A 23981-nucleotide genomic window follows, 5' to 3' on the forward strand; every position below is an offset into this window, starting at 1 on the left:
TATTGCAGCATAATGGGAAATATCATGTTATATATTAGGTAATATATTCCCATATATGAGATTTATTTTTATATTTTCCAATATATTGCAATATATGGAAAGCGGCTATCATTTGTACATTTTGCAATATATTGCAATATATTTCATGAATATATAATATATTGTATATATGCCCTCAATATATTATTCAATGTATATCATAATATATCAATAATATATTACAATACATTTAAAAAAATATATTGGTACATATATTTTTCTTTCGTAAGGGCAGTTAGAGTCACACTTTACACTGAAACACCAGCGATGTCTGTGGGTAAATAATTAACTCTGGACGTAGTTTTCTGGTTCTTTTATCATGAACCAGGTCTCAGACTCAGCAGTCCGTGTGCTTTTTTGGTTTGGGAGGGTTTGTGATTTATTGACTCATGTTTACGTCCTGGTCTGTCACAGTCTAGTAAGTGTCCACAGATAATACAGTCATGAGCATCGAGTGACAGTTGTGTGTTTCAATTGCTGATATTTGTCCACTTGCTGATCTCTTCTGTCCACTCACTGCTATTTCACAAACCTTTGAGCCATTAACCATCTGTAAAAGTGCTGATATTTAGTTTCAAAAGCGTTTTTTGGTGGTTAACTCCTCTATGTCAGTTGACAAACCATTATACTCTGCGGTGCTTCTGCACCCAAGTTGCGTGCACATCCGGCGTTGTTGACAGACAAATAATCCCTCTATACTTATCATGCAGTGTATTGGCAACATACAGCAGGGTAGCTCTTTGGCGCCATCTACTGTAGTGGAGGAACAGAAGCTGTATTTTATTTCCAACTTGGCTCTAATATGAAATTTTATTTTTTCCCAAAAAATTGATATTAAGAGTTAAAACATTGAGATTTTATCTGAGGTCAAAGTGTCATGATATATATTTTTCACACCTCTAATGCAGACACAATGTAAAGTTAAACAAGAGCCTTTCAACTCATGTTGAGGAGGAACAGTCTGATTGTAACGCCTTGTTCCATCATGAAAACCTTTCCCCAGGTCGAAGCAGAGGCTGTAAACCGCTCCGTGACTGTGGCCAATCAGACCAACTGCCCCCTCTACGTTACCAAGGTGATGAGCAAGAGCGCTGCTGATGTCATCGCCCAGGCAAGGAAGAAAGGTGAGACTCAGATACTGAAGATTTTTCAGATCCGACTTTAATTAAATCAACATTTTCTGCTCAATTTGACGCCAATTTACAGTCCGTTTCCCCCCAAACTGGAAACCACAGGAACCAGACTTTAAAGAAAACCTCAGACTACTCCACTAACAATGACATCATTGGCAAATTTGTGGTTTTCCAAACTTGTATTTACGGTTTGGACTGAAACACACCTCCTGCTTTTAAAGCTGAGTTTCCAGCCGGCGCATTCACACAATGGATCTGACAGGAAGCAGCGCTGACAGCAAACACCCCATGTGATATAACTTCATACTCGTATTTGATTTTCAGGAACTGTGGTCTATGGAGAGCCAATCACTGCAAGCCTTGGAACAGACGGTTCTCACTACTGGAGCAAGAACTGGGCTAAGGCCGCTGCCTACGTCACATCCCCTCCTCTGAGCCCTGACCCGACCACGCCAGACTATCTCAACTCTCTACTGTCCTGGTGAGCACACCTAAAGATTCAGGGAGTCAGAGCATCTTATTTCACTATGCGTTACGATGAACACATCCTTTTTGTCTCTGAATCGCCATGCAGCGGTGACCTGCAGGTGACAGGAAGTGCTCACTGTCCCTTCAACACGGCTCAGCGAGCTGTTGGCAAAGATGACTTCAGCTTGATTCCTGAAGGAGTCAACGGCACTGAGGAGAGGATGTCCATTATTTGGGACAAATGTGTGGTATGTGTGATCAAATTTTAGTCTTCATCTGGGTAATTGGTGGCTGTGGATCATTGATCCTGAAAAGTAAAGTCTCTATCGATCTTTTTACCTCCCCCAAGGAGGTTATGGTTTTGAGAGAGTCTGTCTGTTTGTCTTTGAACAACATAACTCAAAAAGTAACAAACAGATTTTCATGAAATTTTCTGGAGATGTTCAAAATTGGATTAGAAAGAAGTGATTCAATTTTGGTGGTGATCAGGATCACCGTCTGGATCCAGGATTTCTTTAAAGGGTTCTTTATCATTGTGAGATAGGGCCGTTTTCACCATATGTGTATATAACTCCACCATATATGGTTGGATTACTTTGCAAAACAATACAAGACAAGATCACCATAATTTCTGACGGATGTAAAAGTATGATCCAGATCCTGGCAATATTCTGGATACTAAGATGCGGAATATAAAAAATGTACTGGGTCATCATCAGCAGACAGCCTGCTGAAAGGAAGTATAACATTAAAGTAGGACTTAAGTGTTCCGTCACAGTCACAACATGCCGAGTGCTTTTCTAGTTCATAACTTTTTTTTACCAACAGGCTAAAAGATTGCCAAACTTGGCTCATTTTATAAAGACAGGCCATGTAACAATAACAAAACATGCATTAAGTGACAGAATTTTATTATATTAATCTTTAAAACTGATTTAAGAAAATAAAATAAAGAAAAAATGTTTTTTTTTTTTCAAAGAAAAGTTTGAGGTGGGCATGGGGCTGCTGGGCCCACCCATGATGCCATCCCTGTTCTACTGTAGCATAGAATGGACAAACTGGTAAGGTTTGTGTTTTGATATTTAGTGGGTGATATAGAATTTACCATTAGGTTGACAGAGACAAAAAGAGGATCATACTGTTCACTTAGGAGGGACTTAAAGGCCAAAGGAGGGGTGAAGAAGTGTATGAATTCGAATCTGATCGCTAGATTCATTCCCTTTTCTACGCACTGTTCCACTTAACAGCAACATAATGTGAAAGCTCTGAGGCTGGACTGGTTCACAGTCCAGACGCCACGTTTACACAGTGACCGTGACTAACTTCATAGCTGTAGATTTTCTGTATACTTTCAACCAAACATGCAATATAAAACACGTCAACGAACAGCCTCCTCACTCTCTGCTCTGACTCTTTTAAGGTGACGGGAAAAATGGATGAAAACCAGTTTGTGGCAGTGACCAGCACTAACGCTGCAAAGATATTCAACCTGTACCCTCGTAAGGGTCGTATTGCTGTGGGTTCAGATGCTGACCTGGTGCTGTGGGACCCTGACATCACGAAGATCATCTCTGCTAAGAGCCACAACTCGGTAGGAACTTTATTTGATTACATGTGTGATTGCTGTCTATCTGACCAACCATCCTTCAGGTTCTTTACTGGTACTGACTCAAAGCATTGGGGTTACCTTTATCTGGGCTTAGAAATCTAATGAAACTCTTTATTCAGAAATATTAATTGGGGAAACTTCTCAGGGAATGAAGGGGCCATTTACTTGACAATGGTTTTAGGGTGAAACGCAGGAGTGTTGTTGCATTCTGGCCTCACGTTTACATGGAAAAAGAGTGGAATTCTTCTGAAACGCTGCCGACACCATTGCTGACACGTGTAAACAGTAAGCCGGCGTTTTCAGTGGAAATGCTGACGTCACGCTCTGCTTCGCACAAGCACATACAACAGTGCTCAATCTACTGAATCTGCTGACTGTCTTTCAACAAAAAATAGCATCTGCTGCTCCACTTCTGCTCTTAGCATTCACTAATACACCAGATGATCAGCCCAACTCTACTTCAGTGGAGGTCTACCGAAAGCTGCTTCTGGACAAGACAGTTATAGCGCCAACTACAGGCCTGGCATGCTTACTAAAGCATTTTCAATCCCTCAACGTTTCTGTCTAAACACAGATTTATTTTTTCACTGCATTTTAGTATTTGTGGATGAAACCTTGTTGTAGAAATGGGCAGAAGATGAAAGAAATAATTTAAACCTTGAACAAAAATGTCCATAGTAGGACCAGAATTAGCTTGAATTTTTGCAATATTTGGCGTGCTAGCTTTCTCTAAATCTACTCCTCCTTAGCTATGGACCTATTTTAAAGGTAGGGTCTGCAGGAATTTTGTTGCTTGTTAGTAAACACAAAATTCAAACTGGCTCCTCCTTCTTGGCTCAGTGCAAGTGGCCGTGCACCTGACTTAGCATGTTAGCACAAGCTAATCACGGGTATCTGACACATACCTGGTTAGCGGAAAGCCAACTCATGATGCTCTTTATCTAGAGCTGCTCTCCAGGTGCCTGAAAGGGAGTGAAAGTCCAGCCAAGCTTCACCCTGGTTTAGAAAAAAGCTTCATCTGCCTGGCGTTTCACTTTGGTTGTGTTTTTCTTCCTCCATGCTACGTCCACTATCAAAGCCACTTCAGATTGCTTCTTCCACTCACTAATCAGTCACTTGGGCACTGGGCATGCTGTGATTGACAGATGTAACCACACTTACTCTGGTCAGAAACGTTCTGACACAACCAAAACATCCACATACAGGCTGAGGAGAGGGTTCAAGGCAAACACAGACACTGACACACAGGTATCGTCCCATAGGAGATGATTGAGCAGCGTTCTTGTTAAAGTTGGCTTTCCTGTTAAAAAAGAAAAAGGGCTTTTCTTGAAAGTGTTTCCAAAAAGTCTGAAACATTTTAACACTTTGTTTGAAACGAGCAGTTAAGTGAGTGAAACTTTAGAATAAAACAAACACAAAGTATTCACAAAAATGAAGATTACCAAAAAATTGGATTAGATGTGAAAGAGTATCAGGTTTATTTTTCCACTTTTTGTTGTAAAGTCGTCTGACTCTTGAAGGGCGTGGGCCTCATACAGCGTCAGGGGAGTGATGTCACCCTGATAATCTTTCAGGGAACTGGAACACATAGATTCTGATTGTTAACAGGCAGATCACCATGCATCTGTATCCGTGTGTGTGTGTGTGTGTGTGTGTGAGACTGCGTGAGAGACAGACCTCTGCCTGTGTGTAGGTTCCTGGCATGCGTTCGCTTAAGCCCGTTGTGTTCTTCGGTTTCCTTTTATTCCGCTTAGTCAGAAAATGACGGATTTATGTTCATGGGGGAAACTGCTCATTTGGAGTGTGTATGCATGAATAGTTGTGTGTTTCTGTGTGAGTGTGTGTGTTTCTGCATGTGTGTGTTACAGGGAAGTCTGGCCGAGTGGTGATCTCATTTCAGGCATTTTGAGTCCACCAGATTGCCATGACCTCAGCTTTAGCTTCAGTAGCTCTTAAGAGAGGGTAGTCATCCAGGTTCCAAGTTTGTCACATGGCAACTGCTGAACACTAACTGTCCACACACTCACACACACACACACACCCAAAACACATACACACCCAGCCGCCCAGACCACAAACGCAACCTGCTGGAGAACTGTGTGTTTCTGTTTCATCCAGTGATGAGCTTTTCTTTCTTCATTCAGTCTGAGCACAAGCTGCAGCGTGACTCAAAGTGTCCCTCTTCAGATCTACACTCGTGTATTAACAGATGCTAAGTATAAGTTCAGTATTGGAGGAAAAGAGGACAAACTTAACATGGGGATAAAACACTAAATGCTAAAAGTTTGCTAGCTTTTGCTCATATAATGATCCTTGATAGCACTCTAATGTTTTTATTATTGTTTCATAAAAAACAGAAGTTATAGAAGTTGACTTTTTAAAGTGCTATTTTGTTGTGATAACAGTATAATGCCAAAGAAGCATACTGACCAAAAACCAAAACCACTCTTTGGTTTTTTACAAGACCACTATGAGGTTTTTTTCTTTTTTTTTTGCAAATGAGGAACACCAATAAAGAACATATTCTTCAATTTGGCACGAACATTCGCTTCAAATTAAGGCTTTGATAAGTGATTTGACCCCAAAAAAGCAGAATTTAACTTTGTCTTCAAACCATTTTATCTTTAAAGAATAAGCTCCATGAACCCCTTGATTTAATACCCCCAATTACAAATTGATTTGTACTGAGCATGGACTGTATATAGAGTGGACAGCGTGGCTCCGCCTTTTGCCCATTGTATGGTTTTGAAGCCACGCCGTTATTGTGCAACCAGAGTCTGTGCAAAAGAGGCTATAAGGGACTCAGAGAGAATCTGATTGGAGCCAGGTGACAGAAATAATAATTTATTTTTTATTTCATGAGTCTAATCTTTTCTTGGCTCTCTTACTCGACATATTTTACAATCTCCGACAAAAATGCACAAGAACGTCAGATGTCGTTCATCGTTACACTTGACGTAAGGCCTTGTTTTTAACCTGTAACAACTAATTAAAGTGAAACTTGAACACAAGGCAGCCAAATGATATCTTCAAATCAACACAACACTCAGTTGTGAGAAACATTTCTACAAGGTCCATCTTTTACCATCTTTTAATGTATTTTATCTCTATCTTATTTTGTTTTATTGTTTGTTTTTCTTTACCTTCTTTCACTCCTTTTTGTTAATTTATTAATACCATTATGTGTTTTTATAATTTTATTTATTCATTTATTTATTTTTATTTAATTACGTTTCCTATTCTTGCTGATTTTATGTTTTTTATGTTTGGTCCTCATGGTCTCTTTTTAGGCTGCATGGTTCTTGTATTGTCTGGGTTTCTATTAGGTACTATAAATTATGGAAAGGACCTTTTCAACCAATGTCCTTTTACACGGTCTCTCACTGTTAGTCTTATTTCAAACTGTGCTTTTTATTTGTGTTTTATTTGTGCTGAATGCTTGTAAAGCACTTTGTAAACTTTGTTTTAAAAATGCTATACAAATAATAAAATTATTATTATTATTATTATTATTATTATTATTATTATTATTATTATTATTATTAATTATTAAGGTGTATTGATATTTTAAAGTTTGACTACAGCCCATCTGGAGTGACTGGAGAGATGGATTTTTGACCTATACTGCAGCCAGCCACCAGGGGGAGCATTTTTTTACAGCTGCTTTATTTTGAGCCGAGCAAGATGATGTCCATTTTTTTTTTATTTTTTTTTGCAGTCTATGGTCCTGACTAGGGATAGGTAACGAACTCGGTACTTTTATGACTATACTGACCAAATTCTGTGTGTAGTATCGAATCATGTAAAATCAAAAAACTTTGAGAATTTATTGTAAAATATTATTTATTAACACACAAACAAAATTACCAAAAATTGGTTCCATTGAATACTGATACCAGTTGCCAAGTACCAGGCATCAGCACTGTATTGTTTCAAATGTGAAAGAAAGGTACCCATCCCTAGTCCTTACACGTCAGCTTTTATATTGTGGCAGTCAAAGATCAAGGTCACAGTGAACTCATATCTGCCTGTTTCTCTTTAGAATAAGATATTTGTAGGGAATTTAATCACATCCAGGTTGTGTTTTGTATCAGCCCAAAAGTCAAACAGCATCTGTGAGTGGTTACTCAACAATCCCGTCCTCTCTGCCTCATGTATTTGTTATTCTGTTGTCACGAGACGCTCGTCTGACAGTCACATGCTCTGCTCGGGAATACACATTGTTCTGTCTTCATCCTGTGGGAAACATACATACACTATAACTCGAACTGTTCTCAGAGACGTACAGCTCCATGAGGCTGAAAACCACATAGAGCAGCGTGGTGAATCAGTCACGCTCCTTTCTTAGATGCTCTCTAATCCATAAATGTTCTGGTAATTTCATACAGCGGCATCATGTGTGAACACACACTGAAGGTCCGTCAGTTCCCAGATAAATACAGAGTGAGAGTTTTATGAAACCTCCGTGACCTGAAGCAGCCAGCAGCATGTGGTTCTGGGAGATTACATCATGCAAAGGATGGAGGAACCAGTCTGAAGAGATGAATTCATGTATCTCCACTTTGAAAGATTTTCTTCGACCATTTTATCTACTGGCTTTGGTGAAATGAGATAAAAGCAGCTGTTATAAAGTACTACAGCTGGCTGTCAGAGAACAGTAAAACATTTCTCACATCTCAGACTATTTTACCTCAGTTTTATGTCAAGAGTCATGGATTAAACTGAATAATTTACACTTATGTCATTATCCAAGAATAGTCGATTACATCCATCACAGAACTGGGTTTTAGCTGTTGGGATCTGAAGTCTGTAGCTAAATGCTCGCTAACTGAAAGTGAGTCTTTGGTGACAACAGTCCAAGTTATGCACAGAACTTTGAACTGTGTTTTTCCTATATGTATCTGTTTGGTGTTGTACGTTTGATTGTTACTGCTTTCCTCTACAGACCGTGGAGTACAACATCTTCGAAGGCACAGAGGTGCGCGGCGGGCCTCTGGTGGTGATAAGCCAGGGTAAGATCGTCCTAGAGGAAGGGACTCTCCATGCCACTGAGGGTTCAGGACGCTATGTGATCCGAAAACCTTTCCCCGACTACGTGTACAAGAGGATAAAGGCTCGCAGCAGGGTACAGCCCGGCTCTTTTTTTTCCTGTCATCCAAATTGTTCATGAATCTGTTTCTCTGACTTGACTGTTGCATCTTGTGTCCTCAAACCCAGCTGGCTGAGTTGAGGGGTGTACCTAGAGGACTCTACGACGGGCCGGTCTGTGAGGTATCGGTTACCCCAAAAACAATGACTCCCGCCTCCTCTGCCAAGACCTCACCTGCCAAGCAGCCCAACCAGCCCGTCCGTAACCTGCATCAGTCTGGATTCAGTCTATCTGGTCAGTTCCTACTAAAGTTTGTCTCCAATGAGTTAAGTGGTTTAGAACAAGGTTCAGAGCTTAGAGGCATGAACTCTCCTGCTCTGGAGATGGTGCATTCCTCTCCTCCAGAGCAGGACGCTTACTTCACTCCACAGACATCCATGAATCAAGCTAAGGTATGCTAAGGTCACCGCTACCTTCACTCTGCACGCAGCTGCATAAAGAGCAGCATTCAGGACATTTTGTCAGGGCATTGGACAAATACCAGCATAAACTCTATTATTGAGAATTTGACAAATTAAATTCCTATGAACTTACCTCCTGGGGAAAAAATAAATAAAACTCATCAGTGAGGAGTTCATTTAGGGTTAGGGTTTAAGATTTGACTTCACAGTTGTGAACAACTCCCAGCATGCAGGTTGTATGTTTGGCTGTTTTCACTCTTTTTAACTGCTGTTTTAGTTTAACAAATTGAGGAGAATTTTTTACTTTTTTAAAGACTTTAAGGTGATGTTCCCTTTGATAAAGCTGGATTGTTCAGCGTTTTATAAGAAATTTGTTCAACCTAGTTTTAGTAGACCTGCCTTCTCTTTGGCACAAGAGTCTTTTTTATCTATTTATTCATTTTATGTTTTTGTTTGGACAATCACATCTACATTAAAGGCAGTTTCAACACTGTTAAGAGGTAGATAAGCTTTGCTGCTCAGTTACATTCACAAGCTGTTGAGGACTCTGAAAATCTATTCATGTTTAGATTTTATAATATTCTTTTACACGTCACTGCTGCAAGATGTAGGGATGCACCATTACTGATTGGTAGTATCCTTTGGTGGCGTATCCGTGCCCCTCACAGCTGAATCTGTATCAGTGAGAATTTTTTTTTTTCCATTGCTCTTTGCTACTCGATTTGCAATGTTGCCTCTGATGCACTTGCTTTGTTTTTTGCTGCATTACCAGTCAACATAATTATTTTGCTCGTAAACATGTAATTATTTTGTAGTTTAAATAAATATTAACTTCAGTAAATCCATATACTTATTTTTTGCCTTTTACTCAAAACATTACCAGTCTTATCCCACAGTAGAGCATGCAGGTTGATACCAAATCCCAGGTATTGGTATCGTAACCACAAAAGTTAGAATTGGTGCACCCCCATTAAGATGATTTGATCAACTTTGTTTTAGGCGCAGACAAACTAGCATCTGTCAAGACTCTAGCTAAAACAAAAAAAGTTTTCACATGTAACTCAGGAGTTTTTTTTCTTTTCTAAATTGCCTCTGTTACAGATTCTTTTAAAAAGTGAAAACAAAAGAGTCGTCAACTGTCACACTGTAAAAAATGAAATCTTCACAAGTGCTTTTGTCTTATTTTACATCAAAATTGTCTTCTTATACTTGATATGAACCACATTCAACTGTTCAGTCCATAAAATGTCCTATTTCAAGTTATTTAAGGACAAAAATGAGTTCTGAATGCTTATAATTTAAAAAGTGTTTTAAACTAGAATGTCTTAAAACAAGTAACTTTTCTCTTGTTCCATTGGAAAAGTTTTTTTTTTACTTGTTCCAAGCAATTCAGACCTCATTTTTGTCTTTAAATGACTGGAACAAGACATTTTTCTGGACAGGTCAGGTGAATGTGGCTCATTTTAAGTTTAAAAAGACATTTTCTACTGAAAATGAGACAAAAACACTTGGTAAGATTTCATTTTTTTTGCAGTGCAGCTAAATGGCCAGTGAAACTGACATGACGTGTAGGTGAGAGACAAACGTGTCGATGCTGAAATCACTAAAGGAGAGACTTGGGTAGATTTTCAAGGATTCGACAGCAAAATCTGCTTTTATAAAACAGACCCCTCTTTCCAACCTTCGAATCTGAACCACACACTGACCTCTGAACACAGCAGTTCATGACTCAAGTGAAGGTTGACGATCAGCAAAGAGCTACTCTGAAAAAGTGAGTTCTCAGGAGATGTTGTTGTCGGCTCAGAGGTTAAAGCATGGACCTGGATACAGAGGCTGAGGACTTCATAGCAGTGGTTTGCTGCATCTCTTCCCTGGCTTCTATAGTTATATTATTTTATCAGTCTCTTTTGCTTTAGTAGAATATTTCAGCACTCCCTAGCCCTGAAGAAAAAAAACCTAAGTGGTCGTCTTTCCTTTGTTCCCACAGGCGCTCAGATTGATGACAACATTCCCCGTCGAAACACCCAGCGCATCGTGGCTCCACCCGGCGGCAAAGCAAACATCACCAGCCTGGGTTAGAGATCCACCACCCACCACCACCAGCCGCTGAGGAGGAAACAAGGATTTGAGGGAGGAAGTCCACAAGGAGCTGAGAGGAGCCGAACCTTTCTGAGCGCCCGGCCTGGACGTCCATCGGCCTCGAACTTTCACCTCCTCCTTTGCAGCTAGTCCATGCACCCACTCTCCTCCTCCTCCTCCTCCTCCCTGAAACCTGCTCCCAGAGGACACAGTTAGAAACAAAAACATAAAAAGGTCTGCCTCATACGATGGAAAAAGAGAAAAAAAAACACTTCTTATTTGAGCACTTTTGATTGCATTATTTACAATAGTTTTTTTTATACTGTATTTTTCCCTGCCATGTATCATTTTGATGTTTAACTGTTGTTTTAATAGAGGGCTTGAGTGAGACTGAACTGAATTACTTACAGTTAAGGAGAGTGATTATTTTCCTCCATTGTTTTCCTTTCTCCCTTTTTACTCTGAGGGTAATTTAAACGGAGCGTGGGTACAAAACCAGTTTTTGTTTTTCTTGCTTTCTGAAATTGGCTGAACAGTCTTACAGCTCATTCATTTCGCAAATACCTCTTCTAGCTGTTTACTAGCTAAGTTGCTTGCAATTGCTTCACTTTCCAGTGCATTGTTATCTGTCGTACACTGTTGGAAATGATAACCAAATGATTATTAGAAGTTAGGACGGCCTTTGGATATAAAAAATGAAATGAAACTTTTTTTTTTTTTATGAGGGTTATAAACCCTTTTTGCACTGGCTCTCACTTAATAATTTCCCACCTGTGGGTGACCAAAGGTACATAAGTAAAAATCCATCCTCCATATTTGGCAGCTGCCTTGGAGCTTAGAGTCTTTTAGCACAGAAGAGGCTTTGGCGGGAAGTGGATTGAGCTTTATGCCTCATTTCTAAGCGTCAGGGTAGAGTTAAGTGAAAGAATTGGATGAAGGATTGAGGGAGGAAAGAGGAAATAGCATTTGGTGTCATTTCAAACTCAATCTTTCCTTGCCTTATGATCTTTTAAAGAAAACTTTAAGGAGTGTGAGGAGTACGCCGCTCATTTGAACCATTTCCAGCTTGCTTGCATTCCTCATTGTCATCCAAAAGTTTGATTGACACCTGCTGAAGCACCCGTCCATCACCGAGCAGTGCATTTACGTCCAGAATGTCTCTCCTCCCTCTTAAATGCGACTGTTTTTTACTCATCACGATCCCTCTTTCCTTTCTACTCTTTATGTGCCTGAAACCCGCAGAAGTTGTATTGATAGTTTGTTTTGTTTTATTATTCTTTTTGAGCTAAGTGAAGGATGTAAGATAAGATGTAAAATAGCCAGGATTAACCGATTCAAAGGTGCCAGATTTTGCGCTTTCATAGGGCCTGTTCTGTCAGTAGAGCCCCCTATAAAGACGAAAAACGCCCGATATCTTGAAATGTTTTAATGTTTTAGAGTTTTTAACTTGTTGTCAAACTGCTTTTTAGTGTTATTCTGTAACTAGGTGCCTAAGGGCTGAGCACTATTGATTTACGCTTGAAAGTAGACATGAGCTAATGTACTTTTGACTAGTGTGCAGTGTTGATGTGTGAGGGATGGGACACACACGGCCGGCTCCCGTACGGCGCTCTGGATGTGGAGCGCTCATAAGCTCCGGTTCCCTTTTTTTTTTTTGAATGTTCTGGTTTTCATTAAGCTGAGCAACTGATTTCCTCTGTTAGTTCTTATGTCAACAACTTCTTGGCCACCATTCTCTGTATTTCTGCAGCCCCACTTTTCTCCGTATGACTCAACACGGCTCAACAAGCTCACGCAGACTAAGCCAGGGGTCAGTTACATAAAAGTACATTAGGAAAAGGTAGTTTTCAGACTGGCTTTGCACTCTTTAGGCTTATATGATGAGAAACAGCTCCTGCTTAAACATTAGCGTACATGTTTTTAATTGAATTGTCTAAAAACCTACTTGTTGCTGTAGCATCACAATGAAGCTAGCTCTGTATCTGACCCCTGACTGACTCACGCCTACAGTATGTAGACATGTAATTTCACACCACCTTCTTGTTCTTAAGAGGCCCTGAGATGGTGAAGTCTGTCAGTGTATGAAATTGTACATGTATCTGAAGAATTCAAAGCAGAGGAGCGTCTGTGTCTGATCCTCTGAAGCGTTCAAAGATGAAACACGATAGGAATGGGAACCTGAAATTTGATCTCCACCTCGAGCTTTTTGTGAACCAGATGAGAGGACTCTAAGCTCCTCTGTGTGAATGTTTTATATTCCCACACCAACACTTCCTGTATTGTACACATACTAATGCTTACACTTTCTCCGTCTGACCACAAATCACTCCACTACACCCTGCTGTGTCTCTAACTTTAGGCCAGAGCGTAAGCGGTTGGTTCCTCGAACACTCTGGCCTTCATGAGAGTAATAGCATGTTTGTATTTTCCGCGTCACTCCTTCCTTTCACTTTCCTTCTTTCCCTCCCTCCATATGCCCCTTCTGTCTTTTATTCCCCCTCCTTCCTCTGGCGTTTTTCGTTGTTGCTGCCTGTTGCCAAGGAGACAGACCCCACCACTCTTGCAGGGTTTTTTGCTTTTTGTTTGTCATGGCAACACTTGTCAGATTGGAGGTTGCCATTAGCAACCCATTCTGACCTGGTGCTATTAGTACAGCTTAGCGCCTGCACACACACACACACACACACTCACATACACACACATTTTTATAATTATTCTGTGACAGTGCTGCACCGTTCCTGTTTAATCCTAAACTGAGTTCCTTGAATTCAGAATCCACTGCTGCTGGAAAACACACACACTTTTTCAGATACACACTCTTATATCTGTGCACCAAACAACCTAAGAATTGACCACAATCACATAGTGACTATTTTCCTTCGACATCATGCTCAGAATGGAAAGCTAACATCCTGTTATGGTGGAGTACTTCATTGTCTCAGTGTTGAGTTGTTTAAATTTAGAGTTTCCTATGGTGCTATCAGGTCACCATCCTCAGATTTACACACAAATGAACAGACAATGAACAGATAAAGTTCTCCATGATGGTAACTGAGTTTCAAAGTTGAAACAATAGACTTTTAACCCATTAACTTCAGTTTAACCAACCTTCTTAGCTTATGTAGCATTAGCTTGTTACATACTGCTAATGAGCATGCTAGCTTCTAGCTTTTGTAATCTTAAATTGCAAGTGGCTGGAAGCTGATAACAGTTAAGTTGTTTGTTCTATAAAACAGCTAACAGGAATTTGACTTGTGAAAACTGTTTAACCATACTAGCTAGCTAGCTAGTTTGAGCTGGCAAGTAGATGAAAGCTAATACCTGGGTTGATAAATATACAAACTGTTTGGGGGAAGGCTTAAATTTGAGCTGTTGACTTGAAACAACAGACTTGTCCCCTAAAAAAACATGCTAACACATTTCTAGCTCTCATTATGCTATCTCAGGATGGCTTAAGTACTAGTGTCAGCTGTTGTTTAAGGATGTATTGGGTTAAAAAAATTATATTTAAGCTTTAAAATGAATCCAGATTTCCCTGAATTTATTAACTGTTCTACCACTTTGCTACTGAGAAACTGAGAAGACAATATGTAGTTGAAACAATATTTTTACCACATTAAATTCATACTAACCTTCTTAGCTAATTTATCGTTAGCTTGTTACATATTGCTAATGATCATGCTAGCGTTTAGCTTTTGGAATCTAAAATTGCCAGTAGCTGGAAACTGATGCCACAGCTTAGCAGTTATATAGAATAAAGCTAACATGACAACGGACTAATCATACTAGCTAGCTAGCTAGTTTGAGCTCGCAAGCAAATGGAAGCTAATACCCAAGAAGACTAAAATTTGAACTGTTTGACTTGAAACAACAGACTTGTTACCTGAACACGGGCTAACATATTTCTAGCTCTCATTATGCTATCTCAGAATAGCTTGAGTGCTAGAATCAGATGTTTAACGTCGCATTGGGTTATAAAATGTATATTTTAGCTTCAAAATGAAGCCAGATTTCTCTCAAGTTATCAACTGTCGTCTCAGTTCCTCATTGGCAAAGAAGTAGTGGAACAATGTGTACATGAAACAATATTTTCTAACACACTTCAGTCATACTAACCTTCTTAGCTAATGTATCATTAGCTTGTTACATGTTGCCAATGATCATGCTTGCTTTTAGCTTTCATAATCTTAAATAACTAGTGGCTGGAAGCTGATAGCACAGTTTAGTGGTTTTATGAAACACAGCTAACGTGACTTTAGCTTGTGAAGACTGACTAATTATATTAGCTAGTTTGAAATGGCAAGCAGATAGAAGCTAATATCTGGGCTAATAAATTGACATTCTTTTTTGGGGAAGGCTTAAATTTGAACTGTTGACTTCAAACAGACAGGCTGACGTATTTCTTGCTTTTAGACTATCTCAGGATGGCTTCAGTGCTAGCATCAGCTGCTGTTCAAGGTTGTATTGGGTTATAAAATGTATATTTTAGCTTCAAAATGCACTCAGATTTCCCTGAATTTATTAACTGGCTTCTCAGTTCCTCATTAGCGAAGAAATGGAGGAACAGTGTGTATCAGCTGTGCTAACTCTTACAACCTGTAACACAGCATTTTGCGCCTGAGCAATGATATTAAAAGAAAATTGCTGCTATGTGAATATGGTCAATCAACTTGGGTTTAAAAAAAAAAAAAAAAAAAAAAAAAAAAGGATTTCTAGATCCCTTGCTGTGTCCCATGCCTCCCTGCTCACACACACTCAAACACACACTTATACTCCTTTAATGCTCTGTCAGCTTGGATGCTTTTCTATGCCATATTATGCTAATGATATACGAGTGATATGTATGTACGCAACGTGCTGCAGACTGAGAGGAGCTTCCTTCTGTTATGAGGCTGCTGATGCTGATGTTGAACTCCTCCTAACCCCTCTAAGCCCCCCCTCTGTAAGCCTCTTTCCCTTCCTTTGTGAAAGTGAAACTGTGTGATGGTATTTGTCTTGGTGGCTATGGGGTTTCTGGGATGCTTGTTCACTGTGGAAAAAGTGTCAAATCCCATGGATGGTGATGTAAAAAACCAACAAGAACTTCAAAGAATAAAAAAAGAGAAAAAAAGGGAAGATATCTGTGATTCTTTTGTTGCTGACTTTGATGTTTCCTGCGAGAAGCTGCCAGTAAGTCATTAAATATGAAGGCGAAATGAAACAAACACTCAGACAAAACAGAGAAACATGACGGCTTTACTAGCAAGAGGATTTGCTGTGAAGTATCTAAAGCAAATTTCTTACAATATTCAAGATGAAGTGGTTTAGTGTGGTCTGTAGAGGAACATTCAGATGAAATTCATTCAAAAGCCAAAGAAGTTATAAAAATATGATTCTTTTACTGCCCTGATCAGTTGTTTTACACAAGTCCTCCTCCTCTCTGAGTTGGTCTTCTAAGACGTCAGAGTGTAGTTCAGTTTTAATTAACTCATTACACCAGTTTGGGCTAAATAACTTGTTGCCAGCTGAAAGGTAATCACCCATGCAGTAATTATCCAATACAGGCTTGTACCTATTTGCAAGTTAAATCCAGGTGGCGACTTTTTTTTTTTTTTTTTCCAGGCAGTGTATGTCTCAAATTGTTATTGGTTTAGTAATGTGCTTCCCTTTATTTCTTCATCCCTTCTCTTTTCGTCTCCTCAGCCCACACAAACCAATCACCCATCTTCATGTGAAACTGTCGAGCTGATTAAAGCCCGTCTTGAAGCACAGACTTTGAACAGTCAAGCAACATTTTGTCTTTGATACAATCTCTGACACTTCGGACTTAAGCAGGGTTCACTCGAGTAACTCAAGCTCAAGGGCTTCGGTGTTATACATACATCTCTATCACACATGAAAAGTTATCAGACGTATTTCTGGTTGTCCTTTTTTTCCCCCCTACTATTGTATCTCACATTGAAACATCAGGATTATTTTCGCCTTGCAAACCTCAGAGTAGATCTTTTTTTGCATCTTCACAAATCTTTGCCCTTTGCTTAACGAGAAATCTATAAAGGGCTCTAGAGTAAGGAACAAAAAACACTTTGTTACAGTGAACTGAAGCCTTATTTTACAGAGTGTTTTATGTTTTCTGAGAACCAATGACATTACATCATTGTGCTATGAATGAAGACGCCAAATGAGAAAAAAGTCTAGAAATTAGTATCCTTTGATCTGAACCTTATAATCTTGCATTCTTGGTTTAAAGTGTCATGTCTCGAACCCAAAGAGGCAAATTGAGTCTTTTTTTTTTACTTCTACTTCAGTCGAACACAAGTCAGGTGACCATTTATTTCTAAGGATTGATTTGTTGGGTGTTAAGTTTCAACAAGCCTGGTGACGTGAAGGACAGGGGTCACAGGCAGGGAAACTAACAAAAGAAAATCTGCACTTTAATACAAAACCAAAGCTTTTGGGGTGTAAAAAGGTGGAGTGGAGGTTTCACTCCTCACAGCCACCCACTAAATCTACTAAGGACTTAAACAAAAGTGAAGTCACTTGAAGGGAAGATAACACTGCAAAAAGAAAATCTCCTTAGAGATCAACTCTCTTAGACCCCCTTTCCCCCCAACACATTCACGCACACACACCTCAAGACACACATCCCACAAACCAAGCGAAACCAACTGAAGGTGTTGGCTCTTTGGTGTCACTCACCTAACTGAGGGAAAGATCCTCCTTTTATAGACTCCACAGGCTGATGAGCAGCAGCTGGGTGCACTGAGGACAGGTGAGCTGAGTGAGAGCTCGTTAGGAGAGCTGGAGGTCACAAACCACCATCTGTAACACTGGTTGTTTAAATATTATATCAAGGACATATATTTTCAGGCATATATGTGTATATAAAAAGAGTTCTTTTCCAAAATGCTATAAATCCATTTCATTTTCTGAATGGGTTAGACTGGACAAAACAGGATTGGTGCTTGTTGGGGTTTGAAGAAAAACTACATCTTACAGAATTTAAACAAGGAAAATAAGCTAATTAACATAAAATAATGATAGAGCAGTGAGTAGGTTCACTACACAGCAAAATGACTTTATGAACTCTTCTTTTTTTTAAATTGGCATTTATAGCATTTTGGAAAAGAACTCTTCAAATATTTAGTCTATACATATAAAGTAAAACAGCTACTGAATTTATAAAATGACACTGACTAATTTATAATTATATAGTACCAATAGAGGATGACAGTGAGAAAAGATAATTCAAAGGTTAGCTGAATTGATTTTTAAAACAGTTTCAAAGGACTGAAAATTAATTAAAGTTTTACATCTTTCCTCTTTTTCTTTTTTTTTTTTTTTTTTTTTTTTTTTTTAAATGTTAAAAGTTAAATTTTTGGTTTTGTTTGAAATTTGTTTTTGGATTGTTTTAAAAATTGCAAAGTTTTACTTTCTCTTTGTCTACAGATTTTTTATTATTATTATTATTATTATTTTATTTATTTATTTTTACATTTTTGAAATAAACATTTTAATCCATTTATTCATTCACAAATACTCAAATTGACTATTTTACAAAAAAAAAAAGAGAAAAAAAAAAGTTGTTTAATTCTGTTCCTAAACAGAAAAATGTGTTTAAGTGTTTGTGTTATTTGTTAATTTTGATAAATTTCTGACTACTCAGAAAACTCTATGATCATGTAATCAATTAAAAAACTCCTTACTTCTATTAAAAATGCAGAAGCAAAGGAAAATCTCTGAAAAACAAAGAGTCACAGTCAAAGAACTATATGATTCTACTGTATTTCTAATTTTCTTGATAGGTGGTTTGTTCCATTTGTTAAGCTCTGTATGTGTGAATAAAATGACTCTCCGAGTGTTATTTCATCGGCCAGGGCAGGTTACAAACCCACACACTCAGTAGAATTCACTGTAACTACTTCAGTCCCTCTGTGTGGTTCAGCTCTTCAGTATGTAAGGCACACAATATGTAGTTAACTTTGCTGCACACAGCAAGCAACAAATCACTTTGAAGATGCATAACACGTTTCTACACTAGGTGGCAGTGCTGCTATCTGGATCACTCACCCATCTCTGCTTCCTTCCTTCCTCCATGCTGGAGTTTCTCATTAATTCAGTTCTGTTATGGTCTGTGGCACATGTTGTCTTTGAGAATAAACTGCTACTTTCAGTATTCAGACTTAGAAAATAAAAACACCAAGTGCAGTGAAAAAGTCTGATTAAAATGCACATTCTAGGCAGTCATTTACAAACCTGACATCAGAGCTATTAAGAAAAAGAACTTCATGATCAAATAGATATAGATATAGATGATATAGATATATCTGTATGTGTCATCTAAACAACATCACAAGCCCCTGCTCTGTTGGGGCCCCTTGCTTTCCAACTTTTGTCAACAACCAAATAAATAAACACGGGGCCCCCTTAACTTGTGGGGGTGGGCAGGCCCTAAGCAACTGCCCATACTGCCCATGCGTTAAGATGGCTCTGACACGTACAAATGTTATAGGATGCAAATTCTCTGAAGTACAGGCCCAAAAAATAATGAAGACTATCAACTAAATCCAAACTAACCTCCTGACTAACAGGCCTTCTGGCAGGCAGTCCTCCTGATTTTCTGACTAACAGGCTTCTTACTGAAGGAGCCCTCTGATTTTCTGACAAATGGTCCTTCTGACAGGTGGACTTTCTAATTTATTGGCCTTCTGACCAACAGGCTTTCTGATTTTCTGACTAATGGGCCTTCTGATTTTCTGATAAAAAAGCCCTCTGAATACAAGGCCTTCTGACTAATGGGCCCTGTTATGAGAGGTTTCTCTGCCATTGTGTGGGTAGGTGTGGTTTAGGGTGGGTGACAGGGCCAAACGCACATGCAAGCGTGAGGGGGGGGGCGTGGTGTGCAAACTCAAGGACTAATTATCAAGGGGTTGCACCTAAGGAGGGGGACTCGGACTTTTGAGGTTATTGGCTCTGTCTGGAGAGGAGACGCGATGGCAGAAGAAACAAACTGGAGATAGAAGCACAGTTGGTCACCCCACAGAACGAAAACTGTAAATACATCTTTTAAAATCTGAAGAACACAAGAGAGCGGGCTGGCCGATAAAAGGACCGACGTAGCCGAGAAGACGACGGACGGATCGAGGACGGGCTGGTCCGGGTGAGAGGATGGTCGACCAGGGTGAGTGACCACACACACAAACCCCCTCCAGACCAGGGACATGCTGCATACATGCAGGGTAAGGCAGCCAACACGTACAGGTTCACGACAACATGCAGGGGAAAACCCAGGAGCCGGTGGGGTTACCCGCTAGGCTAGGTGTGGGCCCGCGTAGCATGGTGGCGTAACAGGCTCTCTGACTAATGAGCCTTCTGACTAGTGGGCTGTGTAACCTATTGGCCTTCTGACTAACAGGCCTTCTGTTTTTCTGACTAACGGACCTTCTGATCCTTTGACCAGTAGGCTTTCTGACTAATGGGCTTTCAAATTTCCGCCTAACAGGCTTTCTGTCAATAGGGTGGAAGTGCGATCCCAGCAGTGCCTGGGGCTGTATGCTTCCATTTTTCTGACTAATGGGCCGTCTTATTTTCTCATTAAAAAAGCTTTCTGAATACAAGGCCTTCTGACTAATGAACCTTCTAACTAGTGGGCTGTGTAACTTATTGGCCTTCTGACTAACAGGACTTCTGAATGGTAGACCTTCTGACTAATTGGCCTTCTGACCAGAGGGTCATCTAACCTATTGGCCTTCTGATTTTCTGACTGATGGGCCTTCTGATTGGCTGACAAACAGGCCTTCTAAATAGTAGGCCGTCTGACCAGAGGGCCTTCTAACTCTTTGGGCTTCTAAGAGCGTATTCAGGCCTGGACTGTTTGGTCCACTTTAAACGGACTTTTCATGCAGGTGTGAATAAACACAAACGAACCCTGGTGCGGACCAAACAACCGGACCGAGACCCACTTTTTGAGGTGGTCTTGGTCCGCTTCCAAACGAACTCTGGTGCGGTTCGTGGTTCTCCGGTGCAGGTCTGAATACAAACCAAGGTCCATCCGAACTAACTACAGGATACATGCGCCTTTTTGGCCTGTAAAGCCCCCGTAACCTAACCGTCTTTGGTTCATACCTGTATTCTGTTTAGCCACGCTGTTGCTAGCATGTTGTGGGTCAGGACACGCAGAGCATAGCGTCTCCTAGCTGCGCGCATTCGTCTTCACTGTTCCAAAATTGTAAACGGTGTTGTTAAGCTGCTTTGAAGGAGCTGATCTCGAAACTGAAAATGATTTTGCAGCTCTAATAAGAGCACAAACACACGTTTACCTCCATTTCCGGGTTTGTATTCTGTGTGCCGCCCTTTGTCAGTGCTGTCCAATGAGAGCACTGATCGTCACACACGTGGATGTGTTTACAGAATATAGTCCACTCGCAAAAAGTACAATCTGAATACGAACCGCACCAACCGAAAAAAATAAAGTCCGCTTTTGGTCCGGACCAAACAAGTGGACCAAAGGACTTTTCTGGTCTGAATACAGCCTAACTAATGGGCCTTCTAATTTTCTGACTAACGGGCTTTCTGGCAATAGGGTGGCAGCGCAATCCCAGCAGTGCCTGGGGCTATATGCCTCCATGCCGCACTACAGAGATCGAAAAAAAAAAAGATTAAGGAGCACCAATAAAGTATTTAGTGAACAAATGATCAGAATTTTCGGAAACTGGACAATTCTGGATTTTAAATTAATATATGTATTTTTTACTGAGCTTTAAAAATATACCAATAACTTTTTATACTGGGTTTCTATTGTATCAGCTTTAAGCTCAGTCACCTATCATTAAAAACAGAGGTAGGAATATATCAGTTTATATGAAATAATAAAGTTCATTATAAAAAAAAGCCTGGTAAACCAATCCTTTTTTGCACCTTGGTGATGGTCTGACCTGTGCCTCTTATGCTGTAATGCTACACAGAGCTCTCCAGTGGCCACCTCAGGACAAGACAGTAATCATCTTGACACAGCAAGCTTTAAGTTGTGAACTGTTTTCTACAAAGACTCTTTCAATCATTTGATCCTCATCCGTCATTCAGCTCGTGTGGGATCATGTAGGAGCTGGAGCTTATCTACACACTCACTGTGGTGAGCCTTAGGTTTCTCAGACTCAGTCAGACAGGACTGATCCATCACAGGGCTGACGTGCACCGGCAGCCAGCCACTAATAAACAATTCCAAAACTTCAAAACCCTAACAGGATGATTTGTCACCCTACACTCATTATGCTAGAAACACTCCTCAGTTTGTACAGAATTACATCCATTCCTGCTCAAATCAAGTCACTGCTCTTGCTGCACTAAAAAGTCTTCTCCTCAACAACAAACAAAGAGTGAGAGTGAGTTTAAAAAACAGCTTACAGCATGAGAAGAAAGAGTTTTATTGAAGGATTTTCTGATTTTAAGTAAATTATTAAATAAATCTCACAGTTAAGCTCTTAAACGCCTGCAGACCTGATAACAGGTGTGCCTGAGCAAAGTTTCCTCAGTTTTATCAAAGCCTTACACCTTGGTCTTGAGGATTTAGTGGGTGCTCAACAAATTTTGTTTCAGTCAAGTATTTCTCTATGCGCTTAGAGGCTTGTGCAGAAATGTTTTCTTTCTTTTCTTTGATTTTCTGATTTTTCAAGCAAAGAAAAGAAATGTGCTAAGTATCATTTATATCAGCACAATGTCGAGGTTGGACTTCTTTCAGGAAACAGCCACCACACTGTTAGCTCACTTTTATTTAAGTGGCACACTTAAGCTGTCCTGATGTGGCCACTGAAGTTTGGACAAGTGTACTGACCTTTTCAATTTCAGTACAGCTTTTTGGAAATAAGTGGAAACAGTTTATTCTGGTCTATGGCCTGAAATTTAATAGCAGATGTCATCACTTCTACTTCCTGTTTTGATGGAAACATCACTTCACTGCTGAAGGAGCCACAGACTTTTAGAGAGCACAGAAATAAAGTAGGCAGGCAGTTGTGTTATAAAAGACGACTGGGTAGAGTCAGAAACACCTGAAATGGACAAGGCTGCATCCTGAAGACTGAAAGTCTCTGCTCTAAGTTTTAGTTAATATGTATTCATGACTATCATCTTCGGAAAGGTAATTTCCAGTATAAACACAACCACAGGTGTAGTAATTCCCAATGCAAACTCTGTGGGAAGAGATTAGTTTTTGAATAATTTATACAGTGGGTGTTCTGAGTCATCCAAAAATGTCTATGTGACAGTTTTTTGAGCCTTAATTTGAAGCAATCAAAAAAGCAACAGGTTAATTTCCTGCTGCAATAAAAAGAAAACTTTATTTCACCCCAGCTCTAAAATAATTTCCATCTACTGCAGATACTTATTTGTATTCCTGTTTAGTTACCATTTGCTCCTGGCTCTGAGCCTGCAGATTTGCATAGAGCCTGCTTCTCTTTCAGTGGAACAGCTGCCAGATTTGTTCTCCTTTCAGAGACTTCAGGGCCTGCTGAACCTCACAGGTGTTAGATTTCTACTCGCTGATAAAGACTCTACTTGGATTCATCTTTGAAGGAGATTGGTCTTACTGGGAAAAATGGCAGTGAACTCAACTAGCTGGGAGATAAAGACTCAAGTTAACTTTGAGCACAAGAGGTCTAACAGGAAAATAAGTGGAAACACTTGTGACACCTGATGTCTTACTGTGCTTCAAAATAAGCTTTTAATGTTTAAACTGGCCTGATGGATGTGATTCCCAGCGTTGGATTAGATTTTTTTCTTATCTGATTTGGGAACACTGAGTTCCAACTGACACTGGATGTACCTTGCTAAACATGTAGCATATATAGGCAACTTAAATATGCTATGTAGATGATCTCTTTTATTTGGACTGACTCACCTTCTGGCCCAGAGTCTCAGACAGCTTACACCACTCCTTTTCCTCACCTTGTGGGGAAACATCAGGCCTTGCACCAGTTAGCATCGGCATGCTACAGGCTGCTAACAGCTGTTTTCATATGTAAGTGAAATGGTTTGAACCATAGACTGTAAAAAAAAATGGACGTCCACTTGCTCGGCTCCAAGTGAGTTCTCCGCAAAAACTGCTCCCCCTGGTGGCTGGCTGCAGTATA

General features: G+C 39.8%; 1 protein-coding gene across 3 annotated transcripts in view; it reads left to right on the forward strand.

Annotated features, from left to right (window-relative positions):
- dpysl2b (dihydropyrimidinase like 2b) overlaps positions 1–15987 on the forward strand; it is a 47490-nt gene extending 31503 nt beyond the window's left edge. For all 3 annotated transcript variants that reach the window (XM_074690070.1, XM_074690069.1, XM_074690072.1), the window contains 7 exons: positions 1043–1163; positions 1497–1653; positions 1747–1888; positions 3061–3231; positions 8195–8374; positions 8467–8632; positions 10787–15987. In XM_074690070.1, coding sequence (XP_074546171.1) covers positions 1043–1163; positions 1497–1653; positions 1747–1888; positions 3061–3231; positions 8195–8374; positions 8467–8632; positions 10787–10878 — 1029 coding nt within the window. In that variant the 3' untranslated portion in view covers positions 10879–15987. The remainder of the gene's footprint in view (positions 1–1042; positions 1164–1496; positions 1654–1746; positions 1889–3060; positions 3232–8194; positions 8375–8466; positions 8633–10786) is intronic.
- Positions 15988–23981: the final 7994 nt, after the last annotated feature.

The sequence above is a fragment of the Halichoeres trimaculatus genome, unplaced genomic scaffold (genome assembly GCF_033239565.1).
Source record: "Halichoeres trimaculatus isolate MK-OKI-2021-1 unplaced genomic scaffold, fHalTri1.1 fHalTri1_scaffold_16, whole genome shotgun sequence".
In the NCBI taxonomy this organism is placed as follows: domain Eukaryota; kingdom Metazoa; phylum Chordata; class Actinopteri; order Labriformes; family Labridae; genus Halichoeres; species Halichoeres trimaculatus.